The sequence below is a fragment of the Stigmatopora nigra genome, chromosome 6 (genome assembly GCF_051989575.1).
Source record: "Stigmatopora nigra isolate UIUO_SnigA chromosome 6, RoL_Snig_1.1, whole genome shotgun sequence".
Taxonomy (NCBI): Eukaryota; Metazoa; Chordata; class Actinopteri; order Syngnathiformes; family Syngnathidae; genus Stigmatopora; species Stigmatopora nigra.
The window spans coordinates 3,588,908-3,614,536 of NC_135513.1; the positions used below are offsets into that span (position 1 = coordinate 3,588,908).

The 25,629-nt window shown below is 39.5% G+C and overlaps 3 protein-coding genes across 4 annotated transcripts; 1 reads left to right on the forward strand and 2 right to left on the reverse strand.

The window, feature by feature from the left end:
• Positions 1-2,226: 2,226 nt before the first annotated feature.
• On the reverse strand, positions 2,227-11,284 carry LOC144198126 (uncharacterized). Its single transcript, XM_077718991.1, has 2 exons — positions 10,832-11,284; positions 2,227-5,858 (listed from the first exon to the last, which is right to left on the reverse strand). Exon 2 carries the CDS (start codon positions 5,360-5,362, stop codon positions 3,596-3,598), a length of 1,767 nt encoding a protein of 588 aa, XP_077575117.1. The 5' UTR covers positions 5,363-5,858; positions 10,832-11,284; the 3' UTR covers positions 2,227-3,595.
• Positions 11,285-17,642: 6,358 nt separating this feature from the next.
• On the reverse strand, positions 17,643-21,369 carry klf1 (Kruppel like factor 1 (erythroid)). 2 transcript variants are annotated; one of them, XM_077719073.1, is made up of 3 exons: positions 21,057-21,369; positions 18,307-19,096; positions 17,643-18,240 (listed from the first exon to the last, which is right to left on the reverse strand). In XM_077719073.1, the coding sequence occupies exons 1-3, from the start codon at positions 21,117-21,119 to the stop codon at positions 18,065-18,067; spliced, it is 1,029 nt and encodes a 342-aa protein (XP_077575199.1). In that variant the 5' UTR covers positions 21,120-21,369; the 3' UTR covers positions 17,643-18,064. The 2 variants fall into 2 exon arrangements, with proteins under 2 accessions (XP_077575199.1, XP_077575198.1); XM_077719072.1 differs by lacking the exon at positions 21,057-21,369 and adding an exon at positions 19,336-19,599.
• Positions 21,370-23,295: 1,926 nt separating this feature from the next.
• Positions 23,296-25,623, forward strand: c6h22orf23 (chromosome 6 C22orf23 homolog). The gene is given in 7 exon segments (XM_077719302.1): positions 23,296-23,329; positions 23,808-23,901; positions 24,011-24,082; positions 24,678-24,851; positions 25,015-25,155; positions 25,349-25,449; positions 25,514-25,623. Coding segments are annotated over 6 exon segments (645 nt in total). The 5' UTR covers positions 23,296-23,329; positions 23,808-23,828; the 3' UTR covers positions 25,598-25,623.
• The last annotated feature ends 6 nt before the right edge of the window (positions 25,624-25,629 follow it).

Here is a 25,629-nt window from a genome sequence, read left to right on the forward strand (position 1 = left end):
GTTGATTACCCAAACATCTTTTTGTTCTACATTTTTTTACTATGAAAGTTAAATTCCTTGCTCATTTAATATACAGAAATCAGTACAGTGTTCCCTCGCTACTTCGCGGTTCAGCCACTGCGGACTCAGAGCTTCGCAGATTTTTTGGGGAAAAAAATAAAATAAAAAAATACAAATATTACATTGAGACAACATATTTTACAGTTTTTTTTGTTATAACATGAATTTGACTCTCTCTGCCTGTATTCTATATGGTGTACTGTATACAGGGGCGGGTAAAATATAAATAAATTAAATTAAAATTAAGCATTTTTGAAGGGGCATCCCTACTTCGCGGAAATTCACTTATCGCGGGTGGTCCCGGTCCCCATTAACCGCGATAACTGAGGGAACACTGTATTTAAAAAAAAAGGAAAAAACAAAACAATATGTTTTTAATTAATTTTTCATTTGTATTACCATGTTTCAGTTCCAATACTAATGGGTGACATTCTGTTCCCCAAAAAATGATGTCACAAAAAAAACAGTGAGTCCAAAGTCTTTGTTCTGCAAAACTGCTTCTCCTTGCTGAAAAAAAACAGCGCTTCTTTCTGAATAGTTTGCCCGAATGTAAACTATAGCGGCCTATGATGTAAGCCCTCTTCCTCCCCTTCTCCTCTTCAACGTTCCCTACCCCTTCTCACTGACCTACTTTTACTCTCATAACCCTCTGCACAATTCACATCACCGCGGTGGCCTGAATAAAATAGTAGGAGTGAGTTAATAAGCACAAAGATGTTGTTCGGGTTGTTATATGCTTACTTTATTGCGGCAATGTCTATTTCTCAGTGTATGGGGAACACGATAGTACACAATGTAAATAGGCACTGAAAGTATTTTATTCAAGAGCAGATTTGGATGTTTGCTCAGCATTCTGCCAGCCTTTGTTTCACATTCCAACACTGGGTCAAATGTGATCTATGCCAGTGACACCTGGGCTATGTTAACAGCTAACTAACTATCAAAGTCAAAATAAAGGTGTCAAGTAACAGAAAAAGTTATGTAATTCCGCTTGTTGCTCAGCTACACTCGATGGTGTGACAACATGTTTATGGTGTTGAGCAATACTGGCCAACTGAACGTTATTAATAAACACTTTCTTTCTCAATATTTGTCCTTAAGCGATTTTGAGTGCAAATATTGGACATTATACCTCTTCTTTGATAGTAAAAAATATCCTAACTTTTTCAACATGTTTATGGTGTTGAGCAATACTGGCCAACTGAACGTTATTAATAAACACTTCCTTTCTCAATATTTGTCCTTAAGCGATTTTGAGTGCAAATATTGGACATTATACCTCCTCTTTAATAGTAAAAAATATCCTAACTTTTTCAATAATTACACATTTTCACAATCTTTTAGCCTGCAAAGGTTTGGGGGACATTTTTTTTTACAAAGATAATGCAACAAGTTTATGAGTCTGTCACTTTTATGTTTGCAAGTTTTATGAGCATGCAAAATATTGAGTAATATTTTAGATCTCTTCTAACAGCAAAAAATAGTTGTGCAATCATGGTTGTCGTTGCAATAATGTACTGTATTACTTTCAGTAACAAAAAATTTGGTCTTTTTTTACCAGAACGTCTATGCAGAAAATGCGTTAAAAAAATGACCCACATTCAAGTCCATTCATCCTGGGTGTATTTGTTTTCAGTCTATTTTTTAAACCCATTAATTTTATCATTGAATAGACCAAAAATTATTGAAGTAACTTGTTTTTAATAACACCTTGCCTCCATTTTTCCTCATACAAAATCTGTAAAAATCTTTTAGGTGGGTCTTTATTGGGTCTTATTCAATAAATCACATGTTAATTCAATGTTTTAAATTTGTGAATTCAAAATGGTAAATTCCTACTAATAAAATATTTTGTTAGATTTCTTTTACTAGTTCTATTCTGCAAATTTTGTCTGTTTAAAACCAATTGTAAAGAACTCTGGTTAGAAATAAGTTTTTCCGATCGCCATATTTATAGGTTTTAGTTTAGTTTAATAAATGTGTGTAAATAATTAATTTTACTAATATAAAGGCTTAGTCCTAACATTTGTTGCCAAACTGCTCAATGGTCTGTGTACTTTAGTTCAGTATTGCAATACTGACTCACAATTATGATACTCTACTAAAAAAAAAAAAAAAAAAAAAAAATACCAAGAAATAAAATTGTACTCAAAAGAACCTGACAAATGAAATTTCATCAACTTTTTATTTTTCCCCATTTTTTAACAGTTACAATCAAAATAAAGGATGTTTTCACCCATTGCATGTATCCATGTGAAGTATAGATAACTATACATTTTAACTTCTGGATAAGCTTGTCATTTGGAGGGCTCCTTTTCTGCAAAAGGTTTAGGCAAACGATACAGGTTATACAGTAACACAGAGTACAAATCATTGCCTGGGGTAACATGAGCAAACACAGCACAAACCTGAAAGAGCGTAGAGCAAAATGACACAACAAGAGGACAATAAAATGACATACGATAGACAAAATATTAATGCAATATAATAGAAAATAATATTAATAAAAATAGTGACCACAGTATACAAGTGATCAAGACAACTTTACATTTATACATAGTGACCAGAGGCAGGCACCAGGAAGTCAAACTGTTGAACAGATTGTACGTTTTTTTACTGTAGATTAAGTGCTGTTGCTGCTTAAGTTCAGTGCTTGATAAGTCGTCAGCCAATGCAGGGACGAGCAGAGACGGCACAGTAAAAGAGGCACCTTATGAGGAGGAACTTAGGAGCAGCTTTGCTGGTCTGAGATTAGTCTTTATTTTATTAGACACCCTAAATTGACGGTGTATTCATTCTTGCAAACAAGTGGCTAACAAGACTCGCCTCGTGCTTGTCAGCAATGTACGACAACATAGTCTTGCTCGATATGACAATTGGAGCGTTTATGGAGTTGTGAAGATCAAATAACCCCCCCTAAAATGGAACCAACGTTCACTTATTCAATCAAAAGTGTGGCTTTTATAATTGCTTGGCATTTTTTGAGGCATTTACTTTGTACCTCAGAAATTGAGCTCGTAAAGTCAAGACTTTTGCATTTGACAGATTTTTGTAGTTGTTTTTTTTGCCACATTTTCTTTTAAGATATATACCTCATAAAAGCAAATGCAGGTCACGACAATATACAATCTAAGTGCTTGAAAAGTGAGAAGGACGTGTGGAGACAAAGGATTGATAATGTTATTCAGAGAAGACCAGTATATAATGTAACTGTACCAACAAAGTGACATTAATGAAAAATTAATATTCTTTGGTCAAAGAAACGCTCTCATAATGCCACATTAAATGTGTACGCAAGCCTGATTCATCCTCGATGGAAACTTTCGTTTTTGTCCCTCAGTTAATGATGTTTTTTTTTCCCCTCAAACTGGAGGGACATGTGGGAGGTAGGAGAGAATAAAGGGAAACTGTGACAGTAAAAGTGGATGGAAATCATTTCCTAGATAGGCAACATTTTTGCTAACAGGATGAACTGAGCTGTCACTCTTGTAAAGTCCAAAACTACAGCGTCTCACTTTTGTGACTAAATACACCTTTAATGATTGTTGGACATCTTTTCGGAGTCCAGCCACTCGTCGGGTCGTGGCCCGACGTGTTCTGCGAAATCCACCTCGTTCTCTGCTTCCCTGGTCTCGCTGCTGACCTGGTTGCTGTTGGAGCTGCTAGGCAGTGCCAGGTATGGGTGCTGGGGCAGGGTGGGGGACGGGGACTGGGAAATGCCCACGAAGACCTCTACCTGTGCTTTTGTGGCCCCGTTGGACATTGCTCGGTTTTTGAGACGCAGTTTGTGGGGCAGAGCAGTCGCTTTGATTTCAGCCTGGCATTCTCTGTACGGCCCAGCGGCCGCCGAAGATTTCTGGTGGTAATTGCTGATGTCGGAGGATGACGAGGAGGGGGATTCATCGTCAGTGGAGGCCTCCTTGTCGGAGCTCCGGGGGTCCCCGTCGCTAGACGATGTGTCTTTAGCCGATGAATTCTCTTGGTAGAAGCCGTCAGCTCTAGGGCCTCCCTCATATGTAAGAACCGGAGGCTCTTCGTCCATTGAGTTGAGATAACCATTGTGCTGTGAGAATCCCGACGCGCCCTCCTCAGTGTTGTGGATCAGATTAGGGGCGAAGGGGTTTCGACTGTCAGCTTGCTCATGGTCGTTCTCCGGATCCCGGCAGCTGTAAGGCCCGTGAAGGTTCTCGTGCTGTTCCTGGCTTTCGAACTGCTCCCGTGGCGTCTCGGAAAATTCGTACTGCTCACAATCCATCGTATTTGTCCTCTCAAGCTTCTCGGCGACCTCGGCGACGCTTGCTGAATATTCTGAGAATTTTGAGGGTGAAAAATGCTGCTGCTGCTGCCTGCTCTGTTGCTCCTTTGATCTCTGGCTTTCCACCGGGTAACATCCGCTGCTAGAACGATATAGGATGACACTCCTTTGGGAAGAAGTGGCTTGGGCAGGGGAAGGGGAGGCTTCCACGCAGCCCTGCCGCTGTTGCTTGTAGTCGCTGGCAGCTTCAGCCAACGTTGTGCTCTGCTGATGAGAAGACATCAGAGCGGGATGGATGCCCTGGTATGCCCGCATAGGCAAGCCACTAACGATCCCGCCAGAGGGCCCAGTGCTTTCCAGTCTTGTCATCTCCACATTGGAAGGCTCCATCTTGATGTTGTAACCCAAAGGCTCGGGGCTGTCCCTTGAGGATCCGTCGGACAAGTCCGATACAGATCCCCTAAGAGAAAACTTGTGAAGCGCAGAGTGGCGCTTACCACGGCTGGGCTGTTCGGTTTCAGAAGAGTCCGAATTTGGCATCGCCTGGGATGCGCTGGAGTAGCCACTACTTGAGAGGTAAGGGTTAGTAGACGTCCCGTTTGCACCGCTTCCATTGCTTATTGCATTACCAGCTGCCAAGCTGCTAGCGATCTGCTGGCTTTTCTCCATATAGGACGCTGCAGTGATGAGACCAAATCGCAACTTGAGCTGAAGTAGTTCCGTTTTTAGACGAACGTTCTCCTCATTTAGGGCCATGACCCGGTTCTCCAGAACCATGTCATTCATGCGCCGTTTTTCCCGAGAGCGCTTTGCTGCTTCATTGTTCTTCCTCCTTTTTTCCCAGTAGGAATCATCTTTTTTCTCATCTGAGATGAACTCACGTTTGCGGCGAGATGCTACGGTCGGCTTGGAACCTTTGCCCTGCCTGCTGGCCCTTCCCTCGGACTCGGGAAGAGGGGAAGGGAGGTCATTATAGGCCTCGAAGCCGTCCACTTCCAAGGCATTTTTGTTGCTGGTGGCTGGGATATGAAGACTCAGGTTTTCCATTTTTCCCAGCTGGGGCCAGAGTGGAACTCCAGCAAAGTGTGTAGAGGAAAAATGCGCAGTTATAAGCAAAATGTCTTGATACAACTATTACCACTATGTTGTGGGATCAGCTAAGACTTCCAAATGTGGTATTTGTTCACGTCTAAGGGAGAGCCTCATTGATTTCTGCTGCCGATTGTTTTCTTAATTAGACTGTTTCAAGTGTCCAAAACTGCTAAGAATATTAAGAAGAGATGGAATTCCACGAACATCTTAGACATTGAACTTATTTTCTTGATTAAAAAGCTCTTCAAAAAAGGTCGGAGTTTGAGTTCTTTAGTTTTCTTTGCACATCGTGAGTCTCTGAGAAGTTGAAATTGAGTTATCTGATGTCTTTCCAAATATTTTGCACAGCTGTGATGCTGGTCAGGCCACAATGCTTCTCATCACCGTGCAGTACAGAAGATGTAGGTCACACTGTCTACTTTGGGGCTCCCTGAGGATCCAGCTTCAGCCTCTGTTATGTCGTGAGAGAGAGACAGAGAAAGAGAGAGAAAGAGTTAGACTGTCAGCATATAATTAACATTTCTGTCAAGGTTGGGGTCAGATTCCACATCCTGTAAGAACAGTCAGTACTATATAAATCACTGCGGTCTAATTTTAAAAGGTTTGGTGGTTGAATGACATTTACAAAAAAGTTGGCAGCATTGAAAGGAAAAGCCTACTTCCTAAACTCTTGTATTTCTGGTTTTTATAATGCTGCCCGTAATGTAATTCATTAAATCTCTATTATGTATGATTTTCTCACTTCTAAACCACACCACAATCTGAGCATCTTTTATTTTATTTCCCCGACTGATTATGAGACCACAAACTACAACTTACTGGTCCTGTATGGTTTCTCAGAATAAAGCTAATTGTGTTACAACTGAACAAACAGGTGAATGCGGTTGCAATTATTTTATGTGATTAGATTAGATAACTTCATTGTACGTATTTGGGAAATTTCACTGTTACAGTAGCAAGAGGGTGACATTTTTTAGACATATATAAATAGGTAAAAAATAATATACATATATATATATATATATATATATATATATATATATATATATATATATATATATATATATATATATATATATATATATATATATATATATATATATATATATATATATATATATATATATATATATATATATATATATATATATATATATATATATATATATATATATATATATATATATATATATATATATATATATATATATATATATATATATATATATATATATATATATATATAGTAAAATATATGTAGTAAAAAAAACCTATATATATATATATATATATATATATATATAGTAAAATATATGTAGTAAAAAAAACCTATATATATATATATATATATATAGGTTTTTTTTTACTACGTTTGCTTCAATTAATGAGTCTCACGCATCTCATAGGATAAGTTTTTAATGCATTCCTTTTGTTAACTGCATGGAAAATTCCTGAGTAAATGAAAAAACATTTTACATTTTCAAATTGCTTGCAACACCTTATTGTAGTGGATGTCTCATTCTTCAATAGTCAGAAAACTTGTCAAAACTGTCCTAATATTGCCATAAAAGCTTTAAAAGCTGATTAATTCCACACGATCACTATATGTTTGAGTTTAAAATTTAAGAAGAATCAATTTGGAGCTTTTATGAATGAAAAGTTTTGTACTCATTTTCAGTTCAGCTCAGCCACATCTGGTTGCTGCATTACTCTGCGTAAGCCAGAACACCATGAACTCGTTACATCATCTATTATTCGGGAAAAAAACTATTTAAACTTGAACCAGCTTGATTAATGATCGGAATACCACAGCACCTCTCTCTTTATACAGTAACTACAGGCGGAGACTAGACTTGCTACCAAACCAGTATGACCGCCCATGAACTCATTACATCATCTATAAGTCAGGAAAAACACTATTTAACCTTGAACCTGCTTGATTAATGATCGGAATACCGCAACACCTCTTTCTTTAAATGGTAACTAGTGGCAATGACTAGATTTGCTACCAAACCAGTATGACCGCCTTTTATTTGTCTCTCTTTTCCACGAACTTTCTTAAAGAGAACTTGGGCATTGCTCCACAGAGCAGAGATATTTGGTCACAACAGATGTGGAAAAATTTCAGGGTCGACACTACCCTCCCCACTACAAATTATTTTCATAAAGACCGTAGAGGGAGGGAAGAGAACAAAAGCGTGTGGGAAGGAAGCTTGCTGGCTCTGCTGTCCCACTGACCTAGAAACACGGCTAAGCAGTAAACACTCCTCCCGTCTTTGACAGTATGCCATAAAATAGGTCAGTAGGACTGCAAGAGCGGGAGGGCGGGAGAAGGAAAGCGTATTAGAGTGCACTCTATAAATAGTCCAAAAGAAATAGAGAGAGGTAAATTACAGGAGGAAATCAGGAGGAGGTAATGAAGAGATGAACACCGATAGTATGAACATATCGATTTGTACGCAACATGAAGCGCTGTACGCGCCAAAAGGAACCAGGAGCAGCAAACAATGAGCATCAGAGGCAGATGAAAAAGTATAGCAGGAGATGGCATTGACGTCAGAGCACACACCCATCTCTGCAGCCAAAGTCACGCGTAACTGCCTCTCTTTGGCTCGCATGGGGAGGGGCTTCTATGCTTTTTCTCCTTCTTGGGCACATGCTTTGGGTCGGCCTTGTGTAATGCGCACACCACGACATTTGTAGCTTACTGACTACTAGAAATGTGCTGTTCATTTGTCCTCAATACAAGGGTTTGGGTTGAGTTTTAGCTTAAAGTCAGGTGGTCTCAGCTCTTTTAAAGTCAGCCTTAAAACACATTGGAAAGATTCTGATCATTCCAGACTATACACTGTTTCCAGGAACTTTTTACTTGGGCAAGAATGCATCGCCTTTGACCCCTACTGGGGCGAGTGAGTCAACAGTGAGGCATCCTTACTCCCCTCCTCCAACCAAACACACGTGGGGCCTCCATTTTGCCCAATTGCTTTGTGTATATAGGTTTCAAGGGGGGGCACAAATAAGAGGCTAGACTTGTATCTGACGTTATAACATTTAAAAGACATGAAATACTAAGAATAAAAAGTAGCATGGAATATGGCAATGAAAAGTACAAGTATGGTCCCCTTTATTTTGATCTAATTTATCATGGATGTATGAAATGTGATTCATAAACATTGGTTCAAGGGAAGCATCCTTTTTTTGGCCATTCTTTTAGTATGGCCTATATATTATTATTTAAAAAATCTAACACCAACAGAAGTGTTGTTTAAAATAACTCTTGTAGGACATGGATAATGAGCAAGCCCTGTAGGAATGTGCCGTCTTATTATAGTCCCTTGAGGAGGGGTCTCCAACTCCGGTCCTCGGGGACCCCTATCCAGTCTGTTTTCCAGGTCTCCCATGACCAACATATCTGAATCAAAAATTCAGAATTGGACAGCTTGCTGATTAATTGATCATTTGATTAGAGGAGGGAGATATGGAAAATAGACTGGATAGGGGACCTCGAGGACTGGAATTGGACACACCTGCCCTAGAGCAAAAGACTGAAGGTTGAGTCAGAGGAGCTTGTACGTATGTCACCCAAATAGAGGTCTGACCTAATTTCATTCAGAAAGCAGACCGGCTGGCAGCAGATGGGCTAAAAGTATTCACGAGAACTCTGCCTGCCAGACAAGACTTTTTTCCCCACCTTGCTTCATATTTTGAAGGTTCACTTGTTTCTTCCAATTTCAGCAAAGTCACGACAAGGTCATGTCAGGCATTTTTGAAGACCAGTGCTTTAACTTCACATTTCCACTCCACTCAAATAGCTCACAATGGCATTATCTATAAGCATATTTCCACTGACTTGTTTTAGACATCTGCTCACATAATCAGAAAACAAATAATAAGCAGAGTGGAAACGGGAATCAATTACAGGGCCTTTTGTCCCAAGAGAGAGATTTGCACCTCCCTGCTGCGTGCTGGTTATGTCATCCCTAAGCCTCACTAACCTTTCTAAGGCACTCATTGACTGCCATTGACAGTACTAGTTGTCCAAATTATTTTGACTACGTGTGGCAAAAGGGATTAAAACGAGCAATCACAAAGAGTCCTCCCAGTTTAACCGTTTTTTTTAGATGAATTATGATTTTTTTTAAACCGTTATAAGCCACTCATTGGCTCAACCAAACAGAAACATGAGCAGATGAATTTTTACATCTATCCTTGTCATTGCCATACAATGGGTTTAAATAAACAATTAAGTGTAACCAGGTGTATTTCTGTATTTATTCATTTTCCTTCATTCAAGTACAGAACTGCTTATACTGACAAAGGTGACTGGGTATTTATTCATTTTGATTCATTTAGTTTTTATTAAAATTGTATAAACCTAAGTATATAAAGTATAGAAATGATATAAAAGTACAATAATATTTTTTTTCATTAATTGCTAATATTTGAGCTACTCTAATGACCAAAAATAATAACTTGTTCTAAAACGGCCCATTGTAGTCACCACTTCGCCTTGAATTGTTAAATGAATTGGCAGCAGATGAGTTCTATATGTAATATATGTAATACGTTATAATGACAATATAATAGGTAAACATAATAAGTAATACATGATAGTATATAGGTAAAAATGAGAACTTGTTGAGTCTTGGGGTATTTCAGTTTTGTATTCATTTTATGACCTTTATTGTTTCAAAGTGCATTTATTGTATAATTGCACTTATAATATTTATTAATTATGTGAAAAATACAAACATAAGTAGAAGAAAAATATATAATATACTTTATTATATAAATTATAATCGAGACCTGGCGTGAATAGAAGAATTAGTAAATTGGCCTAAAAATGTTTACGGCACGTGAAAATTACAAAAAAAATGACGCAGCGCACGATTTGAGTCATTTGTTTCCATTCATATTTCAGTTTTATTCACGACCGTCCATATAAGTGCTCTCCATTCTGCGTTAATCATTATGCGTCATGTACAAGGCTAACCGTATGTGAGAGTAATATTAGCATTATTAGCCGCACAAAAGCGAGCAAGCAGCTGCCTCGGTCGACTCATAGGAAAACACCACCGGGGGGAAATTACCTAGACTTGACATTGAACATACGCACAGTAAGCCACGCGGACCAAGTCCATTTTAGTCCAACAAATATTGTAAGGCACAAGTAAACAAACTAGATAGAACGACAAAATATCATAAAGTGTTATTATTCCGTCTTGTAGAGACGGGTTGGGTTGCCGGCTGATTCACCATGTGAACAATAACCGGCCATAAACCGGCGTGTGTGCCCCACGCAAATCAATCAGTAAATAAAATTCCGCGTTTATATATTGATTTATTGCAATTATTAGACCCCAAAGCACAAACAAAACAAGTGGGAAAACAAACTAGAGCGGGGTCCGCGCCGTCAAAACATACCTTTGAATAGTGGAGGAGGGGAGCACAACCTTAAGGCTTCCTCGACACAAAAGCAGTCTCGTTCCCGTTTCCTCCTTTCTTTAGAAAAAAAACCTCAGCAATAAAAAAAAACTGATATAAGTTGTTCCTCCGTTGCTGTCTCTGGCACGTTCGGGTGCTGATATCCGTCTCCTTGCTAGAGCTGATCCGTGTTGTGCGCTACCGGACACTTTGCTCCACTTTGTGCGGCAGCCTTTCGAAAAATATGTGTTAGTAGGTCAATGGTTGCGTAACAGCTTTTCGGCTGCCTCGTCACGTTTGTGTCCTCTGTGTTTCCACGCGAGAGGATGCGTGTTACATATACTGCACCCGCCAACACCCACCGCGTGGTTCTGTCTCTCCTTCAGCCGGGGAGCATATACACCCTTCCAGCGTGGACTCGCTTTACAACACGGATAAAAAAAACACGAGCACACGCGCCCTGTTAGCCGCTACGTATAGCCTCGAGGTGGAGGAAGGGTGGGTTGTGGTGGTGGTCGTGGTTGTGGTGGTCGTGGAGGTGGGAGGGGGAACCGTGTATATTGTATGCAAATGTTTTTGTTTTTTTTCTTTTAAAAGAAGAATGTAGTTATTTAGCATATTTACTTAAGTCACTACTTGCATTTAGCTATACGACATAAAGCTGTAAGAAGCACCTCGCTACCCCGTGCTTCGGTTATCGCCGCTTTACTATATCGCAGATTTTTTTCTGGGGAGTTTTTCTCTCCATCTTCCATATCGCCCATCCTCGAGTTGGTTGCGGGGGTTGCTGGAGCCTAAACCAGCTGTCTTAGGGCGAAAGGTAAAATACACCCTAGACTGGTCGCCAGTCAGTCATAGGGCACACAGAGAGACAAATGACCATCCGCACTCCCAATCATACCGCCGCTTGCGGGAATAAGGCGAGTGTACCAACACCACGAGGCGCTTTATTATTCCGACCCCCCATCAACTGCGTTAATTGGTTACTACTGTGTATTTACCAGTGGTCACTTTAGCAGTGTACAGCTGTTCAAACATTGACACTTACCTTTTAACCATTTGTAGAGCAAGGGACCACTATTTTTAGTCTTAAAAATATTCGCAATTAGTATTCATTCACTAGTGTCAAGGGGGTGCTGGAGCCTATCTCAGTCAACCGCAGGCAGCAGGTAAGGGACACCCTGAATTCATTGCTAGCCAATCACAAGCCACAATGAAGCAGACAACCCCCCACACTCACAATCCCACCACAGTGAGTGGGAATCGAACACAGACTACCAACACCAAAGTCAGGCGATAGAACCACTTTTTCATTGGGGGACCTATCATTCATTCATTCATTCATTTTATGAACCGTCTGAATCACTAGGGTCGCAGGGGGTGTTGGAGCCAATCCCAGCTGACACATTCATAGGGCCAATTTAGATTGTTCAGCCTACCATGCATGTTTTTGGAATGTGGGAGGAAACCGGAGTACCCAGAGAAAACCCACACAGGCTCAGGGAGAACATACAAACTCAAGACAGGTGGACCGACGGTATGTCCCACACCACATGGTGAGTCATAAAAGGCAAGAACCGAATCGTCTTCCCTTGTTCATATCAATATCGAGGCCAGAGTCTGAACAATTCACTGATACCAGGACCAATGCTCAGTGCCTCACTTTTGGGAGTGCTGTTACGCTTTCGGCAACACGCTGTCACCCTTAGTACCGACATAAAGGGGATGTTTCATCAAGTTATCCCGCTTCCCCAAAACCGTTCCATGCTCCGGTCTCTCTGGCGTGATTTGATCAAAGACGGGCCTTTAGAGGTGCTTGAGCGGCATATCCTACCCTTTGTTAGCACCTTCAGCCCATGTTGCCTCACCTTCGTCTTACAACATCACATTTTTACACATAGCCAGCCACAAGATAAGGTTGAGTTCTCCATCAAGAAGTGCTTCTTTGTGGACAGCCTGATACAGAGCCTGCCTACCCAAGCAGAAGCCAGGGCACTGGTAAATGAACTCCGAGACCTACCATGCCACGCCAACGGCCAAATAATGTGCCAAATGCCATTGAACATCTACCTAGTGACGCCAAATGGGACAGTTTCAAACTCTGGCTTCCTCAAGAAAAAGCAGACACCCCTGAACCCAGACTTGGTCTAGGCTGGCATAGTCAAACAAGCTTTCTGAGCTACCAACACCGACCTATTCAGTATGGTGCCCCAACGATGCGGTACATCTACAAAGTCTTAGCCAATCAGTAGACTCTTTCTTCTGTCATACACAACACGAGCCAAGATGCAAGTCAGCCTTTGGAAGAAGCAAAGAGAATGGGATGATCCTGTCCTACCTCAAGACTTCCTTCAAGCATAGCAAAGCTGGGACCAAGAACTACAGATTCTCCCCCAAGTCAGGTTACCACTACTGTACCTACCAGCCGTGACAGAGGAACAAAGTGTGGTCAGAGAAATTCACGTGTTCTTTGAACGCTTCAGTCCAAGCTTATGGCTCAGTAGCATACTTGAGGACAATCAACAAACAAGGTCAGGTACATCTTCTTTCCCCTTACTCACTGCAAAGTTGCACCTGCTGTCTGCTTTCCATACATACCCAGCGGAATTTACATGACTTTAAAAGCAAAGCAAGAATCTGAAAAAGGGGAACCTTCAACACCACACCAGAACCCTTCATTTGAGTTAAATTTATATTCTGGTTATTTTACGAGCGCGTTGCCATCTGTCAAGTCGCATTTTAGTATTGATTCATAATCACTAAATAGTTATTTGCTACTTTCTGAGTAGATGGTAAATTCGAACTAACAAAAAGATGTTTTTTCCATTGTTTTTGGTGTTTTTTTCAGAGGATGGGAACAAATTTATTTGTATTTAGTTCATTTCCATGGGAAAAAATGATTTGAGATACGAGTAAATTGACATACGAGCTTGGTCCTGGAACGCATTAAGCTCATATCTCTAAGTATTACTGTGTAAGAATCAAGAGATCTATGTCGTTATTTGGTATTTCTTAAGATATAGACTTCCTGATGTTTGATTGGTTCTAAATTTTTTAATATATTCTGTGAAACTTCATCCTCTCCCTGCGCGCTGGCCAATCAGTCTTTGCCGAAGTGGCTTCAAAGTTAAAAATAGCTTTTCCGAGTCTGACGTGATGGATGACTCATAGAGCTGCTTTGCTCCTCTCTGCATCATCGCTCTCTTCTACCTCAATTTCAGCAGCAAGGTTAGTTGAAAACTATGTAACATACAGTGTAGGATTCATCAGAAAACCTATCTGCAAACACTGACACATCTGCTGACAAAAGAATATAAAAGAATACGAATACCCACATCTTTTTTTTGCCTCTTGGGCTACTTCCCAAACAACTAATCAAGCCAAAATGACCTCCTTATACAGCACCAAACATTTTTCTCCGAGGGTTGCTCTCAAACAAATCCAAGGATGCATGGGTACAATCCTTCTACTTTTATTTTTTAAATAGACTAACAACAAAAAAGAAAGAAAGATGTCCAATCCATTTTAGATGTGTTATAGTCCTTTCGTTGTCATGCTCTGTGTGCACTGCTCTATTGCCAACTCTGATTAATGATAAGCTTTTCCTCACAATCTTATTCTGAACATTGGTCTGGAACTAGCGTTCTTGTCGCATCAAATATTTACCTTGAGATATGAGACAAAATGATCGACAATGGATATTAAGTATAAAATAATCGAAAAACAGGAGTAGTGTACTCGTGACTGAGCTGGCTCGCCAATATGTATGGAAAAGAAGGAAGTTCGCTTTGAAAGCCGCGGTGTAATACATTATCCTCTTTGCCTTGGTTATTGCACAAGAAGTTTGAAATTTAGTGTAACGTAAGATTAAAACTTTTTTAAGTTTGGGTATATAGGAATGTGAGTTCATTTAAGTTCAGTTTATGTTACATTACAAGCGCACTCATCAAGTCTCTCATCCGCAAACTCCCCGTTGTATTGAATAATGTCTCATTTTATTATTAAACATCATAACCACCAGTTATTTGTTACTATGTAATTAGATGGTGAATTTTAACCAATACATTTTTTTTCCATTGTAATATCCTGTTTTTTGGTGTTTTTTTCAGAGGGTGGGAACAAATTAATTTGTATTTAGTTCATTTTAAATTTTTATGGGAAACGTTGATTTGAGTTACGAGTAACTCGACATACGAGTTCAGTGCATTAAGCTCGTATCTCTCAAGGTACCACCATATGTGTATGTATTTTATCTATCTATCTATATATATATATATATATATATATATATATATATATATATATATATATATATATATATATATATATATATATATATATATATATATATATATATATATATATATATATATATATATATATATATATATATATATATATATATATATATATATATATATATATATATATATATATATAATTCTCTGAACCGCTTTAGTCTCACTAGGGTTGCGGGGGGTGCTGGAGCCTATCTCAGCTGACTCAGGGCCAGAGGCGGGGCACACCGTGTATGGGTGACCAGCCAATCGCAGAGCACAAACAGACAACCCTAACCCTAACCCCTAACCATTCACATTCACAACCATACAATTTAGAGTGTACAATTAGCCTACCATGCATGACTTTGGAATGTCACGCAGGCCCGAGGAGAACATTCAAACTTCACACAGGTGGACCGACCGGGATTTGAACACAGGTCCCTCGCTCACTGTGAGGCCGATGCGCTAACTACTCAACGCCCAGGTGGCCCTTGAATAGAAGTGCGCAGTAGTCGTATAGTAGTACCACCTAGTGGTTGTAACAAGGTTGTAATAGACAATGCTTTGCTCTGTTCAACTTCTGACTGGCAAAATGCAGCTGTTTTAACATGTCTCGCATAAAGTACATTGTAAGAAATGCAGGGGATGAAGCCACCTTATATTAGTAAATCTATACATATTACTGTTTCTAAGAATGTGTGCATGCGTTAGTGTGTTTGTCCGTTAACATCGTAAAAAATTGATACAATGCCATACATCTGATTTGAATGCGGTTTTGAACACACAATTGCAAATGTATGGCTCTAGGATGTTACCAGGCTTGATTTTTTAATTTGGGCCCCAGTTTTTTAAAATCGATTTTTCTAACTGGGAGTAGCATTTTCAAGGTAAAACATTTAAACTTTGGGCTTAGTCTTCGGTAGAGACGCAAACATTTTAAGCCTATCTTTTTCCAGGTCAATGGCTGCACGATAAAGACACTCGATTTTCAACACTCGAGTGCATTCTCAAAAACAACCTATTACTAAGTTTGGCGCATTTTACGGCTGTATTTTGCTTTTAAAAAGCAGAGGGGTCAGGGTTCTGTTCCTAATATTAGTGATTCATGTCCAGGTGAAGATAAAGTGTTGGTTTCTGTTTAAGGTCCTTCAAAAATAACAATTTGTCCAAGCATTGTTGGCAAGTTTGAGGGTAGCCTTTCACAACTTTGGGTTGATTCCTCTGATACACGCAAACCAACCAGACCATTAGTATAATACAGAGACAAACATTGCGTGCATGTCTTACTCCAAGTCATCTGTGCTGGAGAGCCAAAAATATAAATAAAAATAGTGGAGAGGCTTTGTCGCAAAGCTGGCCGGGCCCTTCTCCTTGTGTTGGATAAAAATAGTCCTTCTAAAAACAATTAATCGCTTAACAGGGGATTTGTGTACACTTAAAAAGTAAATCGGAGTGTCTGAGCCTATGCCATAAAAAGCCACTAGCTGCTCTTCCTAAAATAGCAAAGATGGTACATTCAGCAATCTTCAATTTTTGGTTAGTTTGGACAGAGCTTCCAGCAAGCGTGACCCGGTGGATTGAGTGGTTAGCACGTCGGCCTCACAGCTCTGGGGTCCTGGGTTCAAATCCAGGTCAGTCCACCTGTGTGTAGTTTGCATGTTCTCCCTGGGCCTGCGTGGGTTTCTTCCGAGTACTCTGGTTTCCTTTCACATTCCAAAGACATGCATGGTAGGCTGATTGGATACTTTAAATTGCCTCTAGGTATGATTGTGAGTGTTAATGGTTGCCTGTCTACTTGTGCCCTGCGATTGGCTAGTCACCGATATAGGGTGTCTCCTACCTCTGGCTCGAAGTCAACTGGGATAGGCTCCAGCACTCCCCGCGACCCTAGTGAGGATAAAGTGGTACAGAAAATGAATGAATGATAGGAGCTTCAGATCTGAGGTAGATTAATACCAAACTAACCAAAACAAAAGACCAAATTTTAGGTTATAGTAGTAATTCTTTATTATAATATGGCTACAAAAGCAATAATCAATCAACTTTAAACTCTAAGCAAATGTAAAATAAAAAATACAAAAATGACACATGTAGCATGTAAACCAATAAATATGGCGGTCACTTGATAAGCCAGCATTTTTTTTAAATCAAGAGCCTTCCACAAAGTGATGATTAACACAACCCTGAGTTAAACGGTTCATCAAATATAACTAAAAAGTCTAAGCAAGTGCAATAGTAAGATAAATTCTAGGATTTGAGAGTGGAGCTGTGACTTTATCAAGATTTCATGTGAGCTCCTTATTTTATGACCTATTCACATCTCAGTAAATTATGTATTAGTGTTTAAGTTTCTCCTGTTTACGTACACCATACGTATAGTTTTTTTTAGGTTTTACCTTAGGTCATGCTCAGAAAAATGTCACAGAAATCAAAAACAAAGCTTTTTATCCAACAGCAATGATGCCACTCACTATATAAACAAATCGATTTCAAACCCTCTACGTAATCAGTTTTCGGAGTTCGGCACCATGGTCTATGAAAGCTGATATCTGTAATATGATTAAAGTTAAAGCCAGCAAATAAACATTTTATCTCTGCTCACGATTGGTCCGCTTAAAAAAGCACATTCAAACACAACTATAGGAAATTTTTAAAGTGAACATTTCAAAGGTGATGATATAATTATGAATAATTGGAGAAAACACCACCATTTTTAAACTCAAAATGTGTAAAATTCTAACATCGCCTTTAAGGGGCGTTTATATTTCACTTTGTTTGTGTGAAGTGTCTGGTTTTGATGGAACTTTTCCAAAACATTGATGAATACCCATCAGGCCCTCTCAAATGTAATTTTTCTGCAGAGGCAGAACTGTCAATAAAGCTCCTGTATTTGATTTCAATGTGCACCTAATGATCTGGCTACCGAGTGGGTATCAGGATTTCAACCGGAGCATCAGGCATGCCTCTTCATGTGAAGAGCCAGGTGGTCAGACCGGGAGAAAGCCCTCTTACAGAGCACACATTGGTATGGTTTTTGGCCCGTGTGCTTGCGGTAGTGACGCGTCAGCTCATCTGAGCGGGCAAACTTCCAGTTGCAGCCTTCCCACGAACACTGGTAAGGCTTTTCTCCTAGAAAAGTAAGACATGTAATGAGGCAAGAACGTCATGGTCAAGTGATTGAGTGACTGAGTTTACCCGTATGTGTGCGGAGGTGAGCCTTGAGGTGCGAGCTCTTGGTGTAGGTCTTGCTGCAGCCTGGGTATTCACAGCCATGGGTAGCGGGCTTCTTTTTCCCTGTCGGCCTTCGCCCACGCTTCCCCTCTGTCCCGCTAGGGGGCAGATGTGGTCCGATCATTTGTTGCTGTAGGGTTAAACAACCAGTGGCCTGACTGTGGGTGTAGTCACAGAAAAGGCTTGCGCTGTGGGTAAAGTGTGAGGGGTAGTTGTAGTGTCGGGGGTCAGAGGTCGAGGCTTGAAGTGGAATGAACCTGCCTTCAGGGAAAGCCATTAAAGAAGAATGCTGTGGGGGGTGAAATGGATGGAATTCCCAAGATGGGATCTCATTGAGGCCCCCTGTGCTGTGTCTACCCTGGGACAAACCAAATAGATCTATATGATTGACTGTAGACGTTCGATCTGCTGAGTTGTTATTGTAACATTGGTGGTACACTTGAGGTTGAAATGACGCATTCGGCAACATGAATTCTGCCATGAGACTGTTGTCCATGGGATCCTGAACCATTTGGTCCTTTGGCAAGCACGCCTCTTGGTATAGTCTGCCTTGGTTCGGCTGTTGAGGGATCCCCTCTTCACTGTGTTCCAGAGTAGGGCTGAGGTCCAGCGAGGGACTGCTCCACTCGGATAGCAGTAGTTCGATGTCCCAGGAAGTCTGGCTGTCGTTGTTGACATGATCCTCGCTCATTTTCTGGGAAAGGTACAGTTGCTCGGAGCTCAGAGGCGGTGAGCTGTCTTCCAGATTCCACATCTAAGAAAGGAAAATATTTAACACAAACAAGTTTAGGGGGAAAAAGGATTGGAATGATAGAAGTTAAGAATTCCAGACACCTGAAAGACCATTTTGCTTTATTTTCTCATCACTGTACATAATTACAAGATTCCCTATCACATATCAAAGTCCCGTCTAAGTGAGTTTATGTTGGCAGTCTAGAAATTTAACCGACATAGATCTTTCAAGGGCCTATACTTTTGAACTGGGTTGTTTACCTTGTTGCTACATCCCCAGAGATTGGACCAACTGATGTTTCAGTTGTCTTTCTTTACATTAATTTAATACAAAAAATGTCTGGTTGACAATCAGGTCAGGTTATAGTCTGCCTTTTGCAAAAGTAAAAAAAAAAAAAAAAAGTCAAATCGTACGGACCTCAGCTCCCTCAAAACCTGAATAGGAAAATGTAGAAAATAAGATAAGTGGATAGTATAGAGCAGGGGTGGGCATTTAATCCACAAACTCCTGCAGTGGGTGTCTTACAATTTTAATCAGTTGATTGCAGTCAGGTGCTGCTTGTTTCAGTAGAAATTGAATTTCAATGCCAAATGACTCTTCCCCCATGCATTCGGATTGGAGTAGAAACAAAACCTGGGTTGCAACCTGGGTGCAACATCATTTGGAACAAAGACCAGGACTTGCCCGCCTCTAGTGTTGAGCACTGGTGTCCGATCTTGCCCTCAAGGGCTCCAATGGGTGCATGTTTTCATTCCAACCAAAGCAGAGGATACATTTTTCATTCATTAATTTTCAATGCTGATTATCCTTCTCAGGGTGGTGGGGTGCTGGAGCCAATTCCAGCTGACTTGTAAAGCAGACTACACTCAAGACTTGTTGCCTGTCAGTGGCAAAGCACACCATCTGCAGTCACAATCCCACGGCCACCGAGTGGGTATCGATTTATGTTGCCCACACCACAGTGTATGTATATGTATGTGTATATGTACGTGTACGTGTACGTGTATGTGTATATAATATCTCATTTTCTGAACCGCTTTATCCTCATTTGGGTCGCAAGGGGTGCTGGAGCCTATCCCAGCTGACACCGGGCCAGAGGCGGGGAACACCCTTAATCAGTGGCCAGCCAATCGCAGGGCACGAGGAGACGGACAACCATGCAGACTACACCCATACCTACGGACAATTTAGAGAGTGTCCAGTCGGCCTATGAATGTGGGAGGAAACCAGAGTACTCAGAGGAAACCCACATAGGCCTGGAGAGAAGAATGCAAACTCCACACAGGGGTACGTGACCTGAAATTGAACCCAGAACCCCAGAGCTGTGAGGCCGGCGTGCTAACAAGTCGCTCCATCGGGCCACCGTACATATAAATATATATAAAAGAAAGAAATTTACCAAATTAGACGAAATCAATAGTGCATGTAGCCTAATAATGTAGCCCACCTTGCAAATTTACAACTTGACGTGAAATTTAGTTTAGCAGTCTTATAATATTTAATACTTTATGCTTCTTGTTGGATTTTTGTTTCTTCTTACTGTTTATTATTGACTTAATATTTTTTGTTTTGTTTTAAGACATTTATACAGGATCACCTACAATTTAATGGGTTTGTCCTTAGCCCATTTTCTAAAATTCGATTTGTTTTACATAATCCTACCTACTTTTTCTACTCCATTGGGGTTATAATTTCTTTTTAAATTACCATTGTGAAAATTTCATTAGCGCAACATAAATGGGACGCTTGCACATTACTGTGTATTTTCAATTATGAAGGATGGCAAGTTCAGATGTGAGTTATGAATTTGACAGAATTTCAGTTGATAGACAAACCTTAATCAACACTAATAGTTATCAACAATTACACATGCTGTCTCTCAACCAGATTAGTAATTGTTGTTTTTTTCCCCCAAGAAGGCTTTAGTTTTTTTCCTGACATTTTGGGTAAACACAACTAATGAAATGCAATTAATACTTACTTTCATGTCCGAGACATTTGAGAAGGAGCTGAAGGACGGGAGCACAGCTTGGGTTGCAGCCATGGAGTATTTAAATACAAATCCAGAGAGTTGTCAGTAATAAGTGTTTTCAGTTTTTTTTAATTTACTTTTTTTTTATCCCTAATTCTTGTTCTTCTCTTCCTTAATATCTTCTTGGCCTTCGGCTAAAAAGAGTCGCTCACAATCCCAACAGGTTGCTCATGGCAGTTACAATTTACACAGTTTGTTAAAGATGCCTCCTTTGCACCATTCCTCTCCGCTATCTCTCCTTCCTCGCACTTGTCTATCTATGTCAGCTGGTTCGCACAGTTCAAATATCTCTTTTTCATGTTGCTTTGGACCGTTAGGAGGTGGAGCGCTTTGCATTAGGACCCCCAAACCAAAAATGTATTAATAATTGTGAATTTACCTGCTCAGAACCATCAAGACGTGTATATATATGTATGTGTATGTGTATGTATGTGTATATGTATGTATGTGTATATGTATATGTATATGTATGTATGTGTATATGTATATGTATATGTATGTATGTGTATATATATATATATATATATATATATATATATATATATATATATATATATATATATATATATATATATATATATATATATATATATATATATATATATATATATATATATATATATATATATATATATATATATATATATATATATATATATATATATATATATATATATATATATATATATATATATATATATATATATATGTGAAAGAGAGAGATGGAACACAAACCTTAATATTGTTTTCCTTTTCTTGAGTTCTTACATTAGCAACTCTCAAATGCATGAAAATGCCTGACTTGCCAAATATTCATATATACTATCAAGCTTATGCATGCACACAAATATTGATGTGTTTATCATTTTGTGTTAAAAACATTCATACTATCATCCAATGTGTAATAAGTGAATTCATAATATCTAATAATAATTTTTAACACATTTGCAATCACACACATACAGAGGTCACGTAGTAACTTCTGAGAAGACGTATGAAAGGTGATTATATTCTAGCTAGTATTTATCTGCTGGCAGACAGTTGTCTGCACAGATAATGCATGACCAGCCCATCACTGATAAACTATCCCCCCATCCCCCCCTCTGGTGACGACTGCACATACATCTGCAAAACTTTCACTCGCATTTAGCATCTTCATGGAAGGCAAAGGAAAATTTTCCTCAAGATCTAAATAAATAAAAAATGTTAACACTGTAGTACAAATCAAAGTCCATTTGCGGGTTGTTTTGTAATCTCCCACAACGAACATTATTGATGATAAAATATATCATTTTGACTGATCAAATACTCACCAAGCTTAGTGTGAAACAGATAATTATGTTGACTATTTCAAATTGAAAAGAGTGTGATGGGGAACATTTTTTTCTTGCCTGGTTCCATGCTATAAAATGGCAGAGAATTTGATGTTGTATTTTCTTCTTCTTCTGCTGTTCTATGCATAATTGTGGATGCATATCTATGTCTATACATATAATACATTTACATACTGCCTACAATTGGCTGGGCGAGGCTCCAGCACCCCCACAAACCATATCAGGATCAGCCGTTCGGAAAATGAATGAATATAGTAATTGTCTGTAATCTAGTATGACAGTTGTTGACAACCTTGTAATTTGTCTCGTGGCAGTTTTTATTATGCAGTTTTTCATTCATTCATTTTCTGAACCGCTTTATCCTCACTAGGGTCACGGAGGATGCTGGACCCTTTCCCATCTGACTTCTGGCCAGAGGTAGGGAACACCATGAATCGGGGGCGAGCTGATCGAAGGGCACAAAGAGAAGGACAACCATTCATGCTCACACTCATACCTAGGGGCAATTTAGTCTGTCCAATCAGCAGCCTACCATGGATGTTTATTGGAACGTGGGAGGAAACCGGAGCACCTGGAGGAAAACCCACCCAAGGCCGGGGAGAACATGCAAACTCCAAACAGGTGGACAGAACAGGATTTGAACCTAGGTCCCCTGAGCTGTGAGGCCAACGCAGTAACCATTATTAAGCCTTATTATTATTATTGTTATTATTATTTTTAAATGTTGCATTAATTGTGTGTTTTGGTTCATAGTTGATTAAATATACGTGTAAGTAATTAAACTTTCTTTAAAAATCAAGTTTCATCTCCCTTCTTGGGGTTTGTTTTTGGTTGCTATGGATACCGAAATCCATCTCATCGACGCCACACAACCAACCGCTCATCTAGGTACCGTACTAATTTAAAATGTAGCTTTTTTTTTAGACACAGGCTGCCATTAACGGCACTAGATCTCAAAGCACTTTCACTGCGAGAGCTAGTAGTGGGCATCACTACCAACACTCCTAATTAAAGTGCATTGGATGTCTAGCACAGTCAATGGGAGTGAAACAGGTTCACTAAATGCCAGCCATCCAAGTTTAAATTTATTTGATGTCTATCACTGTCAATGCCTGAGAATGCGTTAAGAAATGTACATGACACAAAAAACCTCTTGTGTACCTGCATATTATTCATTGTCAAATCAGGTTACCATTAAATATTGCTTTTGCAAAACCAACAAAATATTAATATTAGTACTAGCAAAACAGAATTCGACAGTATCAAAACAAGTTTTATAGCTTTTCTAATTCATTGGTGTATTTTTGAACTATGCTCATGTTTTAACACTAACTATTTATTTTGGTATATTTCAAAATGCCAACAGTGTAAACAAGGGGACACACAAATGGAAGCTTCATCACGGAACCATGTCCAAGGTGCCCATCAGTACAGCAAGGAGACCAGAGACCTGCTGACATGTACATATTTATATAGTTTTGATTACTCTGTGTTTTAATATTTGGACTATAAGTGGCTGAGAATGTCATTATATGGTCTCTAAATATATTCATTCTTGTGTGTGCACAGCAATGATGCAGCAGCTGAACCTCAGCAACCGCCAACGAAAAAGGGTCAATAAGTGTCTGGAAGTTAAGTGAAGTCTTTGGAGAAGTCAGTGGTATATTTGTTGTGTGTATGGCCTTAACTGAACACAATCGGAAAAGCACTACATTGCTGTTTGTAAATAATACAGTTTTTTGAAACTGCAATATGATGGTGGCAACTTTGGTCTTTTGCGGCTAGAGTTGCCAACTTTTTAAACTGGCTATCTAGAATAGTGGTTCGTAACCTTGTTGGAGCAATCGAACCGCACCAGTTTTATTTGCGCATTCACCGAACCATATCTAAGTGGAAAATAAATATATTTTTCAAATTCAAGATATAAAATATCCCTGCAGCACTGATTGGCTAAGCAATGTCACATAATCATCTGATGCCAGTGATGGTCAAGCGGGGCATGTTATTGTGAATAGACATGATGAGTTGATGTGTCTTGACCTGCCTGGCAGAGGCTTCACCAAAACCCTGAAACCGACTCACCGAACCCCTTGAGTTCGATCGAACCCTGTTTAAGAACCACTGATCTAGAAGCTTCCCATTATGCTCACTCACTAGTCGAAGTTCATTTTTGGAGTGTCCCCATTTAGTTACTCTGCAAAACCTTTGTGGTAAAATCCTAATATTCTACCTTCAGAAGGGTCAGGCTTGCCACAATTGACTGAGACTTCACCATCCACTTCCCTTCTTCACCCAAAAGCCACTCAATGCTCCTCGAAAGTTCTACCAGTTCGCCCCCTTAGACGCACTGCTGTTTCTTGTCTCTCTGGAAACAGCTATGTCCGAGAACAATTCTGTCCCGCTCCCACAAGTAAGTTACTGAAGCCAAAACAGAATGTTACTTTGCAACGCTCCAATGCATCTATATCAAACATTTGAAAAGTCACGCACATATTACCTAATTCAGAGTAATGATTCTATAATTTCAACATATTTTAAGATGTACCCTCTGGAACTTTATTGTCTTGATCTAGGAGATTTAGAAAAAGAGAAGAGGAGGCTTCAAAACATCTTAGCAACAGGACAAGAACAAGTCCCACAAGATACAGTGCCCAGAAGAATGGCCGCAAATCCAAAATATGAAGTGATAGAGAAGAAAGATCGCTATCAGGAAGGTCAGGATTTGTGCATACTGCCTTGATATAGTGTCATGGTTAAAATTTGAAGAGCTACATAATCTTGATGCTAATGTACCAAAGGTTCAGAAAACTCAGAGGGTAGTAATTCATGGAGATCTATTAGGAGATCCACATGGTGTTGTGCTGCTGCTAGAGTGGGTAGCAATAGATATATATTTTTCTGTTGTAGTTTTGGATGAGATTGAGGAGAGAAGGCAATTCCTGTCTGATATGGCCTCCCTAGGACAAGACAAGCAGTACATCCACATCATTAACACAGAGATATCACAGGTAAAGAGTTCTGTATGAAGTTGCTTCACTTTATAAACAACAACATTTTCTGTATACCCTGAAGAAAATCCGAGAATTGGAGATGCTGGATGGTGAACATAAAAAGAAGGATGTGACGATGTCGGAGTTACTACGGATCAAAGACTGATATTTATTTGCAAGGACGAGGTCGCCAAACAG

Excerpts from the sequence above, each read along its gene's own strand:
- LOC144198126 (XM_077718991.1), bottom strand. The coding sequence starts at position 5,362 with ATGGAAAACCTGAGTCTTCATATCCCAGCCACCAGCAACAAAAATGCC.
- klf1 (XM_077719073.1), bottom strand. The coding sequence starts at position 21,119 with ATGGCTGCAACCCAAGCTGTGCTCCCGTCCTTCAGCTCCTTCTCAAAT. Across the intron at positions 19,097-21,056 it reads CAAATGTCTCGGACATGAAA|ATGTGGAATCTGGAAGACAG; the intron begins GTAAGTATTAAT and ends TTCCTTTCTTAG. Across the intron at positions 18,241-18,306 it reads TCACCTCCGCACACATACGG|GAGAAAAGCCTTACCAGTGT; the intron begins GTAAACTCAGTC and ends TTACTTTTCTAG.